Here is a 15,405-nt window from a genome sequence, read left to right on the forward strand (position 1 = left end):
AAAACAAACGGTACCGTTGCTGTATAAGTTTTTAAAATTTTTTTAACACCATAAATGATAAATGAATAAATTAATTTTCTCACAAGCCCCAAAATCTTTTGTTCTGTATTTACAAGAAGAGAGGGCGCATGCAATGACGTCACAAATGGAAATGTCTAGAAAAAGCATGCACGCCGCCACCACACGAGTGTGCAGTGAGTAGTTTGTAGAATAAACAGTTAGCCGGTATATTTGCCGGTGAAATCTTCCAGAAAATTCTAGTAAGTCTATAAAATATCTTTAAAGTCGCCTGTGTAGTTACATAACTATTTGAAGATCATTCACGCATAGTATTTGTAATACGTCGCTTTCTTTTCAATCATTTATAGCTATTGATTTCTAGGCTTCACTATCGAAAGTAACCTAACCCACCGGCAGTAATCTATTGAATAGCCACCGACCGCTGTGCAGGAGGGAGTGTGACTGTGAGGTTAAAGCCCTCAAAAAGCGAAGGAAGTAAACTCTATGCTTACGTTATAGAAATTTCCAGCAAACAATATGTCTGTAGTTGGGTTAGATATTGGTAATCAGTCATGTTATATTGCAGTTGCACGTGGTGGCGGAATTGAGACAATAGCAAATGAGTACAGTGATAGATTAACACCGTAAGTAGTGCGTAAAAAAAATGGAATTTCGAAACTGCTGTATCAATAATAATTGGCATATTGTAGCATTTTATCTACTTAAATAAATGGCGGAATTGTTAAACTTTCAGTTAGTAATACTGTATACAACGATTCAAATAATTTCGTTAATAAATAATAATGCACTTGTCAATTGTATGACTCACTATACGACCCCCGGGAGAGGTGCGTCATGGGTGCGTCATTTACAAATAATTACTGACGCAGGGGTGCGTCAAAAAACCTAGATGGTACGTCACATCAATGAACAAGGTGTGTCAATGTCCGTCACTTTACCACCCACCATATCATAAACAACATGGTCACAGTGCGTCAAAATGGGTGCGTCATGGTCACCTAAAGGTAAGTCACCTTTTTGACGCACGGGTGCGTCATGGTATTCAAAAGTATGACGCACATCGGACAAATGACGCACCTCTCCCGGGGGTCGTATAGTGGGTCATACAATTGACAAGTGCATAAACATATATTAATAATCAACATTTTTAATAAAAAAAATGTTCTCTACATAGTCATAGTACAATTTATGTATTTCAGATCAATAGTATCATTTGGCGAGAAGCAAAGAATTATTGGAACAGCAGCTAAAACTCAAGTAAGGCTTCCAAGAATCTCCCGATTTGTGCAAAACTAATTTTGATCATTGTGCTACTAATTACTTTCTATACTAATAATAACCTGTATCACAAACAAATAGGTCACTGTATCGACTGATTGTAATGGTCATGTTTATTCAGGAACTTGGATTTCTCATTTTAGTTTAATTATCAACAAATTCAAAGAACTTGGTGACTAATATATTTGTTCTACAATACATTTTATCAGTTTAAATTTGTTTATAGACAGTTATCAATTTGAATCCGTCACAAATATGGGTTAGTTAATGCATAGAGATGCATATCTCTACTATCGCTATAATATCTCTATGGTTATAAGGTAATGACTGGAAGTTTCTAGAAGGTTATATTAATTGCAAAGAACACAGTTTGCTCAAAAATACGTTTATATAATTGTGCAAACTGATTTGTTACTTCACAAAACTTATCAGTTAATTTATTGCCTGATTTCTATGGCCAAGTTAACAGATTGGTTGATTTTTTATTTTTAGGTTATATCAAACGCAAAGAACACAGTGACTAACTTTAAGAAGTTACTAGCTCAACAATACAGTAATCCATGTGTACAACTAGAGAAAAAATGGCTGCCATACGAGCTACAGGAATTAGAAGACCATTCTGTTGGTATAAAGGTATGTACTGGTACTGTACCCTCTTGTTCAGCTTCCATCCTGTGTAAGGTATGTACTGGTACTGTACCCTCTTGTTCAGCTTCCATCCTGTGTAAGGTATGTACTGGTACTGTACCCTCTTGTTCAGCTTCCATCCTGTGTAAGGTATGTACTGGTACTGTACCCTCTTGTTCAGCTTCCATCCTGTGTAAGGTATGTACTGGTACTGTACCCTCTTGTTCAGCTTCCATCCTGTGTAAGGTATGTACTGGTACTGTACCCTCTTGTTTAGCTTCCATCCTGTGTAAGGTATGTACTGGTACTGTACCCTCTTGTTCAGCTTCCATCCTGTGTAAGGTATGTACTGGTACTGTACCCTCTTGTTCAGCTTCCATCCTGTGTAAGGTATGTACTGGTACTGTACCCTCTTGTTCAGCTTCCATCCTGTGTAAGGTATGTACTGGTACTGTACCCTCTTGTTTAGCTTCCATCCTGTGTAAGGTATGTACTGGTACTGTACCCTCTTGTTCAGCTTCCATCCTGTGTAAGGTATGTACTGGTACTGTACCCTCTTGTTTAGCTTCCATCCTGTGTAAGGTATGTACTGGTACTGTACCCTCTTGTTCAGCTTCCATCCTGTGTAAGGTATGTACTGTACCCTCTTGTTCAGCTTCCATCCTGTGTAAGGTATGTACTGGTACTGTACCCTCTTGTTCAGCTTCCATCCTGTGTAAGGTATGTACTGGTACTGTACCCTCTTGTTCAGCTTCAATCCTGTGTAAGGTATGTACTGGTACTGTACCCTCTTGTTCAGCTTCCATCCTGTGTAAGGTATGTACTGGTACTGTACCCTCTTGTTTAGCTTCCATCCTGTGTAAGGTATGTACTGGTACTGTACCCTCTTGTTCAGCTTCCATCCTGTGTAAGGTATGTACTGGTACTGTACCCTCTTGTTCAGCTTCCATCCTGTGTAAGGTATGTACTGGTACTGTACCCTCTTGTTCAGCTTCCATCCTGTGTAAGGTATGTACTGGTAGGTACTGTACCCTCTTGTTCAGCTTCCATCCTGTGTAAGGTATGTACTGGTAGGTACTGTACCCTCTTGTTTAGCTTCCATCCTGTGTAAGGTATGTACTGGTACTGTACCCTCTTGTTCAGCTTCCATCCTGTGTTCAATCTGGAGTTCTTGCACAAAAGTTATGACTGAGGTTGCTTAAAATCTGATACAAAATTCTTAAATTTTTTTAATTGTATGTATTTAGGCACATGTGGCCAATGATTACCAATAGTAAATTAATCACTGTCCTATGGTAATCCATCTCCATCACCCTCCCTCCTATAAGCTCCTACTCGTCTCAAATGATGAATTGGAAGTGCACATGGACAAACTGTACACTGGACACTACAGTTTATAGTCCTTTGAGAAGACTTGTTCTACCACCAGAACTAGGAGCAAGTCGGCCTTGAAGCTGTGCCAATATTGTTGGCACTTTACGTACGGTAAACGGCTCCACATCCGTAACCGCCCTACTATTTTGATTAAATACTGTCAGAACTTTTTATTTTAATAACGTACTGCATTTAATTCACATAATTATTGTTTATTTTCAGTTGCAATATTTAAACCAACCAACCGTGATGAGACCTGAGCAAATACTAGCAATGCTGTTGACAAAATTAAAGCAATCTACAGAGGCGGGTTTAGGAACAAAAGTTGTTGATTGTGTCATTTCAGTGAGTTGAATAATACATTATGTATTATTGCATTGCAACCTCTATTAAAGGGACACCTTGGGGCCCCACCAATGTGTCCCTTTAATAGGAACATCCCTAAATAGGGGTTGGCTGTAGTGTTAAAACATTGATGATTGTACCCCATTTGTTTTACGGCAAAATGCCCCTTAATATAGTTTTTCCCCCGAATAACGTACATTGTCCCTATTTCAGTTCACAATAAATGTTTCCTTTATAGGAGTACTACTGTAGTTTTATTGTGAAGGTTTCATCTTCTACCTTTAAGTCGTGGATTTCCTGGTGTTTTGTTTTGGGAAAGAAATTAAAAAATCTGTTTTTGATAAATTGATTTTGTGTGACCCCATGTTCAGCTGATTTGTTTTTTATTTTGTAGGTTCCTCAATATTTTACCGATGCTGAACGGCGTGCAGTATTGACGGCAAGCAGTATAGCTGGCTTGAACTGCATGAAAGTTATGAACGATTCTACAGCTGGTGAGTGAGCCTGCCTCTATTGTGGTTATGTTAACCATACACTCTATTCTGAACATACAGGGATATATATATATATCTTATCCCTCTGAACAGTTTTTAATATGCCATTATAATGTCCCATAATAGTTCACTTTGATAACAAATTATTATCCTGAAAAAAACTAAGGCCAAAAAAAAAAATTATTGTGTTGGCCACGCCCGACCGACCCTAAACTGACGAAAATGAAGGTCGGCTTTTTTTTTCTTTTTTTTTTTCTGTGGGAGCCAAACGGATATTGTGAAATGAAATGGTGCAAAATATTGTCTTATTTGCCAAATTGGCGAACATATTTCACCACCGCCGGACGTGTGAAAAAGAAGCGTGCAACCAACCGTGAATCAATCACGTGATAACCAGAATACGCGATTATCAATTTTGGAGGGATCCAAGTTTTATTTAAATAAACGTTTGATTACACAGTGGTTGAGACAGGTTTTTAATAGTTATCACATTTTTAAACACCCTCTTAATTAATGGACTCTACCAATGTTGATCTGCAGCATGCAAAGAACAACAGATCGTACATTGCACGAGGTTGTTGATGCGGTGATTTTTGGTTTTACTGTACATTACTACGATCCGATTACGAACTTGTTAAATGATGTAAAAGTAGGCCTATATACGTTTAATAAAAATTTACCTAAGATTGTCGTAAGCTCTTTTGTTCAAGCTTGTTATTTATATAGCGATAATCCATCTGTTCCGGCATGTACGTAGCCTAGGCCTCTAGCCGGCGGACCTCTAAAGCCTATGCCTACTCGATCGATCGATGTCTCCGGTTGGCGGAATTTCCCCGCGATAAGAAATCGCCGAAATATATGGCTCATAACTGCCTACATTTTAATGTTATATCTTTAATGCCAGTGTAATTACGTATGGATAAAACAATATAAAACTCAATATTTTTCATCTAAAATAATATAATAGGCTATGTTAACTTGCCGCTTGTGTAATGCAGCATTAACACGGCAATAGTTTATTTCGACCTTGATTGTTTTTGTTGGAAATGGTACAGTAGCTAGAACTTTTCCTACCGACCTACCCATTTTTGGGATTTACCAAAAACGTGGCCAACACAATTTTTTTTTTTTTTTTTTGGCCTAATTAAAAGCAAAAAAATAGTTTTTTTAAATTTTAACAGTTTATTTTGTCATTTTCTAAGTAAAAACATTTTTGGTCACTTTGCCTACAGTTTCCCTTGCATATGGCATCTACAAGCAGGATCTACCTACACCAGAAGAGAAACCAAGAAATGTAGTGTTTGTAGATATGGGTAACTCATCACTACAAACATCAGTCTGTGCTTTTAACAAGGGAAAATTAAGGGTATGAAATATTTCACTTTTAAAATTACTGTATATCCTCTGGTATAATCCCACCTCCCTCCCCTCCTCCCCCCCCCCCTAGAACATGAATTTGGGTCAACTTTGAGGGTTGGCATGGGAAAGGGGTACTATACCTGGGGAAACCCTGGTTCAGGAAAAAAAATTATTGGTAAGCATATCTTGTAAAATCTCTGAACTTGCTAGAGAGACCTAGATCCACAATACTGGAACTATGCCTGTTTATGAAATCCGATATAAAGTAGGGGGTAGTATTATGCTTAACCCTCTTAGTACCGAATTCCCTAGAGAGAGCCATTTCCCCTCAACCGAATTCTTTTCAGAACAGCATTTTTATAGTACTCCAGGGAGTTGACATTTTTAAAACAGTAATTTCATCATTTTATTATAAATGTATGAAAATATGTTTCTAAAAAACAAATATTCCTTATTAAATTTCCTGTAAAATGATGTATAATGAATATTTGTATGATTTATTTTTATTTATGAAATGTATGAATTAAAAAAAATAAAATTTTTAAATAAAATTTCTTTAAAAAAATCGTATAAAAACGATAATAAAATGATATTTAGAAAACCCCAAGAAACAAATATTTATAATACATACCTATAAATGTACATTTACTTGAACAAAAGTAATAATAGGAGAGTTAGATACGAGTTATTTTATTCAAATAAACCGCCATCGTATAATTTTAGCCTAGGCCCAATCAAACCATCCTATCACCATCGTTAGTCTGAGCATGCCCACTACAAGCAAGTTGCTCAGGCGAGTAAATTCTGACAACGTGCTGCATGGGCCTACAAAAAATCCTTCTCGCGTTGCACATTTTTCAACAAAGGAATCAGTATTTCCGGTTGTCTGACTAGATACGGGAAACGTGTAGTCCACAAACAACGTAATTTTGATTAATTAATCAGTTTTTAATTAATATTTCCAAAAGATTTTCCAATAGCGAAAATGTTATCGTTGACATTTTTGGAAAGTAAATTTTACGCTTGATCGAATAAAAGCTATCCCAGAATCCTCAGACAAGCAGAAGTTAGTGATTATCGCCCTCAAACACAGAAGGTACGTTTGGTGTCTAACGCCGACCATGGGTGTTCAACGCATGTCCCTTGGGGTTTCAAACGCCGCCCGTGGCACTAAGAGGGTTAAGGATAAACGGTATATAAATTAAATCAACTATGCTCGCTCTATGGCATTAACTATAAATATTATTTCACTAAAAGTGCTGTTATTTTTAATGTAGGTTCTAGCTACATGTTCAGATGCGATGATTGGCGGTCGTGATTTTGATCGTCTCATTGCTGAACACTTTGCGTCCGAGTTTAAAACCAAGTACAAGATCGACGTCAAGTCCAAGATACGTCCATGGCTTCGACTTCAGCAAGAGTGCGAGAAACTGAAAAAGTTAATGAGCGCAAACTCTGTTAAAATTCCACTCAATATTGAATGTTTAATGAACGATATCGATGTGACTGGTAAACTGCAAAGGTAAGGACAAGCTTAATAGAAAACGTCCATTGATCGACTGTGCATTCATGCATAACCATACGTAACAACATAGTAATGATTGGGTCAAATCAAAATATGTTCACTTTTTAATTTGAATATATGGCTTATCCATTGATCTGCTGTGCATTCATGCATGACCATAAGTACCAATGTAATGATAATTGAGTCAAACCATAATATATTTTCATAATTTTTCAAAAATTTATTTTCAGGTCTGAATTTGAAGATATGGCTTCGCCGTTGTTTGACAGAATAGAAACTGTTTTGAGACAACTTTTGGAGCAAAGTAGTGAGTTATTTGATTGAAATTCAATTAGAGTTTATTAGTTTTAATTTCTGTGTTTAATGTAAATAGCTGTTACAACTTTTACTTTTGACTTTCACTTGCAACAAACAGCTAGTGATTCTTAATTTTCATGCTTTAATGCATTTATTTTGGACAATGAGATAAGGTAATAATAAGATTTTGTTAATCGCATATATCCACCAAAGTGCTCAAGGAACCAAAAGAAAAACTAATCGGTACCTATACCTATAAAACTACCAATTCTAGACAAAAACCCACATAACTGCACTCCGTTTACCAGCAATTTAATGTGCCCAAACCAAATTCCAAAAGCATCATAAAATAGATAAGTCTTTAGAAATGATGTAACTGTTTATCCATTCTCTGAGCAGTTCTGGTTCAATGTCTCTGTACCACTCTATCTACCTAATCTTGATACTAGTGTCTTACTAGTATTTGAGATCAAGGTGTGTAGAGTTTATAGATATTGTTGAACCAGGGGCAGATGCCTTCTATCCCCTGGATTATGGATCTGTAGATCTGCTAAGGTATGCTTAGTAGATGTGCTTAGAACCTGGTACCAGTTGATAATAGTGTCTGTCTAGGCTCAATGATGATAAAACAATATCTGATCTATGTTTAAAACTTACTTTAAAAGCAACAGACAAGTTGTGTGTACAAGACATGTAGCTACAAAACTACAGAAAACAGTCAGCCATAACAATAGACATGTAGCTACAACAATATGAAGGAAAATTAATTGTTTATATAATTTTTTTTTATAGAATTGAAACTGGATGATATATACTCAGTAGAGATTGTTGGTGGGTCAACTCGTGTGCCGGCTGTAAAAGACATTATACAGAAAATATTCAAAAAAGATTGTAGCACAACACTAAACCAGGACGAAGCAGTAGCTAGGGGATGTGCATTACAGGTAGGAAAATGAAATGAATCCATTCTAATATATAGGTTACCCTAGTAGTACAATAGTAGTTACCCTGGTTTCATTGAAGTACAGTAATAACATATTTCAGAAATTATAAGCCGGTGTAAAGATTATACTAACAAGTGGCAAAACCATTTAGGGGCTGCAAAGATCTTATTAGTAATTATACCTTATTACTAGTATAGGGTAACCTAATACGTGGGGTTCAAAACACCAAACCCATTTAATGGGTCTTTATATTTTGCTTGGATTAAAATTTTTCCTTTAGATTTAATAATGTAATTTTTTTTTCTTGATTAATCTTTGTTTTCAGTGTGCTATGTTATCGCCAACTTTCAGAGTACGTGAATTCTCGACCACAGATCTACTTCCATATACGATTAACTTAGAATGGCCAACTGATGAAGATGAAGAGCCTGGGTAAGTTGTGTCCAGCTAGCAATGCTGTGATCTTGTGTTCAAAACATTGCCCTGTTTGAATCTTATGTTTTATTCTATGTTTAGACAAATTGCCAAGGATAACCGTAAGCGAATTCTTTTACTATCCTTGTTAAAGATGGCAATCCTGTTCACAGACTAACATTTACAAGTCTTTGGGATCGGAGTTGTAATTTGTCATTCAGAAAAAAAAAAACTGACAATGTGTCAGGACTGTGACATCATAACCACCAAGCCTCCACACCATAATGGTTGCTGATAACCTATAAAGTGAATATTGTTTATTGTGAACATTAATATTTTGCTTTATGAAACCATGTTTTTGTAATTAAAGGCGTTTATTTATTTTATTGTCTTCTTTGTAGAAGTGCTGAAATATTTCCACAGTTTCATGCTGTGCCATTTTCAAAGATGTTAACTTTTTATCGCAAGGAAGCGTTTGAACTACAGGCTACTTACACCAAGACAAACAATTTCAACTACCATGATCTCAACATTGGTAAGTACTGTTTTATATAGTCTCTTCGGTCAAAGACTGGTCTCCCAGAGGGCCTAGTTATGATCAGTGGCTGTGTGATGAACTAGTACACCAGGGTACCCCCTACTTGTCTTAAAAAGATGTACTAAGTTCCTTAAGTGCACATGAGCTATGTGTACACTACAGTTTATAGTTCTTATCCGAGAAGACTCGTTCTGCCACCAGAACCATGGAGCGAGTGAGCTTCGAACCCTTGCCAATGTTATTGCTATGTAATTACGGTTCCACTGTCTTAACCGCTCGGCCACTCACTCGCTCTGTATTTTTAGTATGTTTACAAATGCCAAACAAAATCACTTTTCCAATTGTATTTGTAGGACAATTAATATAACAAATCTTTTCGTAAACAGGCAAATTTAAGATTCTGAACGTTAAACCAGCATTTGACGGAGAATGCTCCAAGGTAAAAGTCAAGGTACGAATTGACGGACACGGCATTTTCACCGTGTCGTCTGCGTCAATGATGGAGAAGCTGGCACCGAGCGAAGAGGCGGCCGATGAGGCTGATAAAAAGGAGAGTGAAACACCAATGGAAACGGATCAGGAAACAGCTGCTGCCAATACAGAAGAAAAACCTGCTAATGAGGTATAAAAAACGATATGAATAAATTACATTGACTGTAGAAAGATATGAATTTTATGTATGATAATTATGTTTATTATTATTGTTCTCAATAACCTCAACGAGGTTAGCCTTAAGCGAGTTCGCAACTGTATGCAATTTAGTGATTTGCTGTTTTTACTTTTCATGTTGCCTCTTCAGACTGCTAGTGAGACCCCTCCTACACCAGCCAGCACTGAAGAAGAGTCCATGAATGTTGACGATGCCTCTCAACCAAACGGTGAGCAGGCGCCCTCAGGAGATGCAGCAAAGGATGATGGTAAAAAGGAAGAAGCGAAAAAAGAAGTAAAGAAGAAAAAGAAAACTACCAAGCAACATGATCTAGCGATAGAATCACTCGTTCATGAACCTCCGTCGTCGATTTTGACTGAATTTTGTGAAACAGAAGTAAGTAAACCTTATTTTATGTAGTGAGAAATTGAATTCAATTTTTAAAAAAGACAACATTACTCAAAATGCTTTGTTTTAAACTGTTTTGTTTCAGTTCAAGATGCAAGCAAATGATAAACTTGAAAGAGACAAGAGTCACGCCAGGAATAATGTAGAAGAGTATGTCTACGAAATGAGAGGAAAAATTTATGAACAATTGGAAAAATTCATCAAAGAAGATGTAGGTTTAAGCTATGAAAGCATCTGTACATGCTCACAAACCTAATTCTGTTGTGATAGCTTTAGCAATATTGCTTCTTTGTATGGTATTTGAAATGATGTAACTGTTTATCCATTCTCTGAGCAGTTCTGGTTGAATGTCTCTGTACCACTTTATCTACCTAATCTTGATACTAGTGTCTTACTAGCATTTGAGATCAAGGTGTTTAGAGTTTATAGAGATTGTTGAACCAGGGGCAGATGCCTTCTATCCCCTGGACTATGGATCTGTAGATCTGCTGAGGTATGCTTAGTAGATGTGCTTAGAACCTGGTACCAGTTGGTAATTGTGTTTGTCTAGGCTCAATGATGATAAAACAATATCTGATCTTTCCCATTAAACTTGAAGCATGTCTCTATTATAATTTTTATTTATTTATTTATTACATTTGATTGAGATTTGGGTTGAAAATGAATAACAGATATTAATAATTGAATATTTTTGCAGGACCGAACACAATTTTCTAAATTATTAGATGATACTGAAAACTGGTTGTATGAAGATGGCGAAGATGTGGAAAAGAATATATACATTAAAAAACTAGAAGAATTAAAAGTAGGCAAACGTTTATTATATGCATTCAATCTGTTTGTTCAATTGTAAAGCCCTGTCTACACTATCAAACTAGTTTGAAAAAAAAAGTGTAATATGCCCAAATATGGTAGTGATATGGCGTTATGTCCATATATTATGATCACATCACATTTGTTACATAAAGTTTGATAGTGTAGACAAAGCCTGTTGACTTGATATACTAATAAACATGAGCTAAGTAGTAGTGGATCTCCAGATTTCTTTTCAATTCAAAGTCCAGGGTTTGATCCTAACCCATTGCTAGGGTTGTAATTCACAATAGTTTCTATTCCACTTCCTAAGCCTCAAATGAGATTGATAACTAAGTATAACAAGTTTTTATCCATCCTAAATTGGTAGGCTTGATTTCTTAAAGATATATTGTTCCACCCCCCCCCCCCCCCAACCCCCCATCTTCAATGTTGGATTGTATGGAAAAAAATGTCAAATAACATATTATACACAACTGTTATATTTTTTAGAAACATGGAGACCCGGTAGTAATGAGGTATAAAGAGAGTATAGACCGACCTGATGCATTTGAGATGTTGGGCAAAACACTCATACATTACAATAAGATCTTGGATTCGTATAAAAAGGGGGTAAGAATATTTTATTTTTTATAAGCTGTTTACTCGTGTGATATTTCCTAGTTGTCTGTTTTTTTTTAAATATTCTATTCTTTATTGTATATACTGAATAGTATTTTTTGTTACAATCTCAGTCAAACTAATTTGACCAAAATGGGTAGTAACATGACATTGTGTCCATTTTGGTACACATCTCATCATGTCCATATATGGGCACATCAAATTTTGTTGTCACATTAAGTTTGATAGTGTAGACAAGGATTTAGATAAGTTTAACTCTAATTTGACCAAAAAAATTGTGATGTGCCCAAATATGGTAGTGATGTGCCCAAATACAGTAGTGTTAAGACATCATGTCCACATATGGGCACATCACATTTTTTGTTGCATAAGGTTTGATAGTGTAGAGTGTAAATTTTAATTGCGATGAATATTTTAATTGAATAGGATGAATTATACAACCATATTGAGAAGTCTGAAATGAGCAAGGTTGAAGACAAGATAAAGGAGAAGACGAAGTGGAGAGATGAAAACTGGAACAAACAGAACCAAGTACCAATGACGGAAAATCCGGTAGTAACTGTTTCGCAAATCCACCAAGAGACTGGGGTATGTTTGCATGCTTTGATAATAATATTGATTACATATACAGTCAACTCTCCCAATATTGGACTCTCTGAAAACCAGAAACTCTCCCAATACCAGACTTTATTGAGGACCAAAAGATCCCAAATTTATTTTTACCATTAAAAACACATTTTGAATACCAGACTTAGGCTAGCCCAAAGGTGTCCGGTATTGGGAGTGTTGACTTGACTGTTCTTCTTATGTGACCATATCCATTAAAACTTTGTATACTTGTCTGATAACGCCCTCTGTTGTCCAGTCGATCAACATCCTGAAATATGTTCCCCTAATCTTTTGATTATGTACTCAAGCTTTGTCTACATTATCAAACTTTATGTATGAAAATGTGATGTGCCCATATTTGGACATGTCATATCACTACCATATTTGGGGACAGTGGATGAGTTGCTCATTTGATTAAATTGTAGCATTGAATTTATGTTATTTCAAATAAAATGAAATAATGTTAAATATTAAAATGCTAAAATTAATATTTGGTGGCATTTTGCCGAACTAGTTCTGCCTTATGAGCCCAGTTCGCCATACTCTACCAGACATATATTTCACAATAATATGATTATGAATATTTCTGATTAAAAGGTAAAGGTATTTATTCTTTCATCAAGAAATATAAATAGTTAAACATATAGAGTCAACATAGTTTGTTTCAATTTTACTAAAAGTTGTAGATATTTTGTCCCCCTACAACATTTTTTCCTTGAATATGCCATTTTAATGTCACATAATAGTTATTCACTTTGACCAAAACTGGATCTAAACAAAATGATTTACCTAAAAAAAATGTAATTTAAAGCAAAAAATTGTTTTAGGCTAAAATTAACCGTTATATTTATGTCATTTTGTAAGTGAAAACATTTTTTTTTTCTATTGAAGAGATTTACTCTATTAAAACTACAAAATAACCTTTTCAAAATCTGATTTAAGTAATCTTCATTTTTTAGGGTGGAAATTTTTAAACATTGTCAAAGTGGTTTATTTCAATTTAACCAAATGTTAATTAAATTATCTTTTCTTGCAGCTTCTAAAAGCAGTTTGTGAACCAATAGTCACAAAGTCAAAACCTAAGCCCAAAGAAGAGCCTCCAAAAGACAAAGAAAAAGAGAAGACAGAAGAATCTGGTGAGAACACACCTGAGGTGAAAATGGAGGATGGAACCTCTGTCGATCCATCGGCTCAAGAAAAACCAGCGGCAGATGACCCAGATGTCAAGATGGATCTTGACTGAATACATCCTGAATATAATATATCCAATTTTATTCATATAATAATAATAATCTCATGTATACATAAATGCAGAACTTGTTCCCATGTGGTTGGGACCACCCCTCCCATTTTGGAATTGATTAAAACAAACAAATGATTTTGGTAAATTGTAATTTATACATAATTGCACACATTGTATGATGCACTGTGCTTTAAAAAAAAGAGGAAAAAATGTATGAAAAAAAAAATTGCCACTACTAAATATTTTGTCTGTATAATTTATCAGCTTATTTAGATAGCCTGACTAAAAAAAAAAAAAATGTTATCTTGGTTTTCAAAAAACTTATTTTCTCTATAAATGTGCGCGGTGGATTGTTCATCTCGTCATTCATATGTGATGTAAAATTATAAAATATAAAAAAAATGAAACATCTACATTGTAATTTTGAAAGTTATTAAGGAATTAATAATTGAACTATTCATTAATAATATTGAAATTATAATCATATGTGTATAAACTAATAGTCGTATATGGACAGATCATCACCATATATGGACAGATCATAACCATATATGGACAGATCATATATGTATAGACTATATACCCATGTAGTGAGGTAAACTAATATGTAGATAACCTTTAATAGATAGTATAAAATGATACTGTATATGTATAGGGTGTAACCATAATATGGAAAATTGTTACCCTAATAAAAAAAATAATATGGTTAAAACCAAAAATACTGAAATAAATGTTACCATAATTAAAATAATAACGATACTGTATGTCACAAAGGGGGCTCAATGAAGGCCTAAATACCTAAAAATAGTTTCACCTCTTTACAAAAAAACAGATACAAATACTTGATATGAAAATAAAGCACTATAACTATATATGGTGGTATATTACACTAAAAAATGTAAATATGTCTTTAGATAAGTCATAAATAATAACTAGTTATGCTAGAGTGGTGATTTGCTTAAGTTATAACATTTCTGCATTTTGCCTCAATATGCATTGTAAAATAAAAATCAGGAGAAAAATGAATAAATACAAATTGTTTATCCATAGCTAACAGTTGGCCTTGAAATATCAGAGGTCTGCAAGAAAATGAAAAAAAGTGTAGATTTTATAAAAATCATTCAGCTGTAGAATTTGCTAAATTCAATTAATTTCTGTGTTATTATGGTTTTAATATTGCTAGCATTTTGTATAGTGTACCTAGAATTATTTTTGTCTTTTTCATTGCAGAAAAAAAGAAAAATGTGTAGTAACGAATTCTTCCACCCTACCCTTAGTGTAATCCCAACTTTTTGTCAAATTTTGTGATTAAAATGACCAAAATTATCATATGATTGTAAAATAAAAACAGTTTACTACTGTAGTGATGTATTGCAATGATGCAACTTAATAATTGTTTTAGAACACTAACCCAACGCAATGTAAACCTAGATTACACACAAATTCAAATTAATTTAAAAACAATATGTAATTAATAATATACATAGGCCTACTACTAGTTTGTTTGTGTCATAGTTGAGCTATCAGTATACGGTAATAAAATTTAAGTAGGACAATATTCAATATCTTTATGGAATTTTTGATGTAAATTAACTATAAAGTGGAACAACTACAGTAGTGTGTGATAGAGAGCGCCACAATTTGAAAGTGAATTTAGAAATCAATTTTAAAAATAAGTTGCAGGAATTATTCCATAATTTCAACGATTTACGATGCATTACTCATTTACGAATGAAACTGGCTCAGTGGACGATTGACCCAAAAATTCATATTCTCCTCTGTACAAAAGTTTCCGCTTGTGACGTCACAAGCGGATTTTTTTCCATTTCTTAGGACTGTTTTCTAT

The 15,405-nt window shown here is 34.7% G+C and overlaps 1 protein-coding gene across 1 annotated transcript; it reads left to right on the forward strand.

Annotated features, from left to right (window-relative positions):
- Positions 1-179: 179 nt before the first annotated feature.
- Positions 180-15,117, forward strand: LOC140050234 (97 kDa heat shock protein-like). Its single transcript, XM_072095341.1, has 19 exons — positions 180-260; positions 369-644; positions 1,221-1,278; positions 1,792-1,932; positions 3,523-3,645; positions 4,040-4,139; positions 5,372-5,505; positions 6,776-7,020; positions 7,254-7,330; positions 8,113-8,264; positions 8,590-8,696; positions 9,080-9,213; positions 9,603-9,838; positions 10,016-10,261; positions 10,359-10,484; positions 10,971-11,078; positions 11,579-11,698; positions 12,134-12,295; positions 13,353-15,117. Exons 2-19 carry the CDS (start codon positions 538-540, stop codon positions 13,557-13,559), a joined length of 2,583 nt encoding a protein of 860 aa, XP_071951442.1. The 5' UTR covers positions 180-260; positions 369-537; the 3' UTR covers positions 13,560-15,117.
- Positions 15,118-15,405: the final 288 nt, after the last annotated feature.

This window comes from Antedon mediterranea, chromosome 5, assembly GCF_964355755.1.
Source record: "Antedon mediterranea chromosome 5, ecAntMedi1.1, whole genome shotgun sequence".
Lineage (NCBI taxonomy): Eukaryota > Metazoa > Echinodermata > Crinoidea > Comatulida > Antedonidae > Antedon > Antedon mediterranea.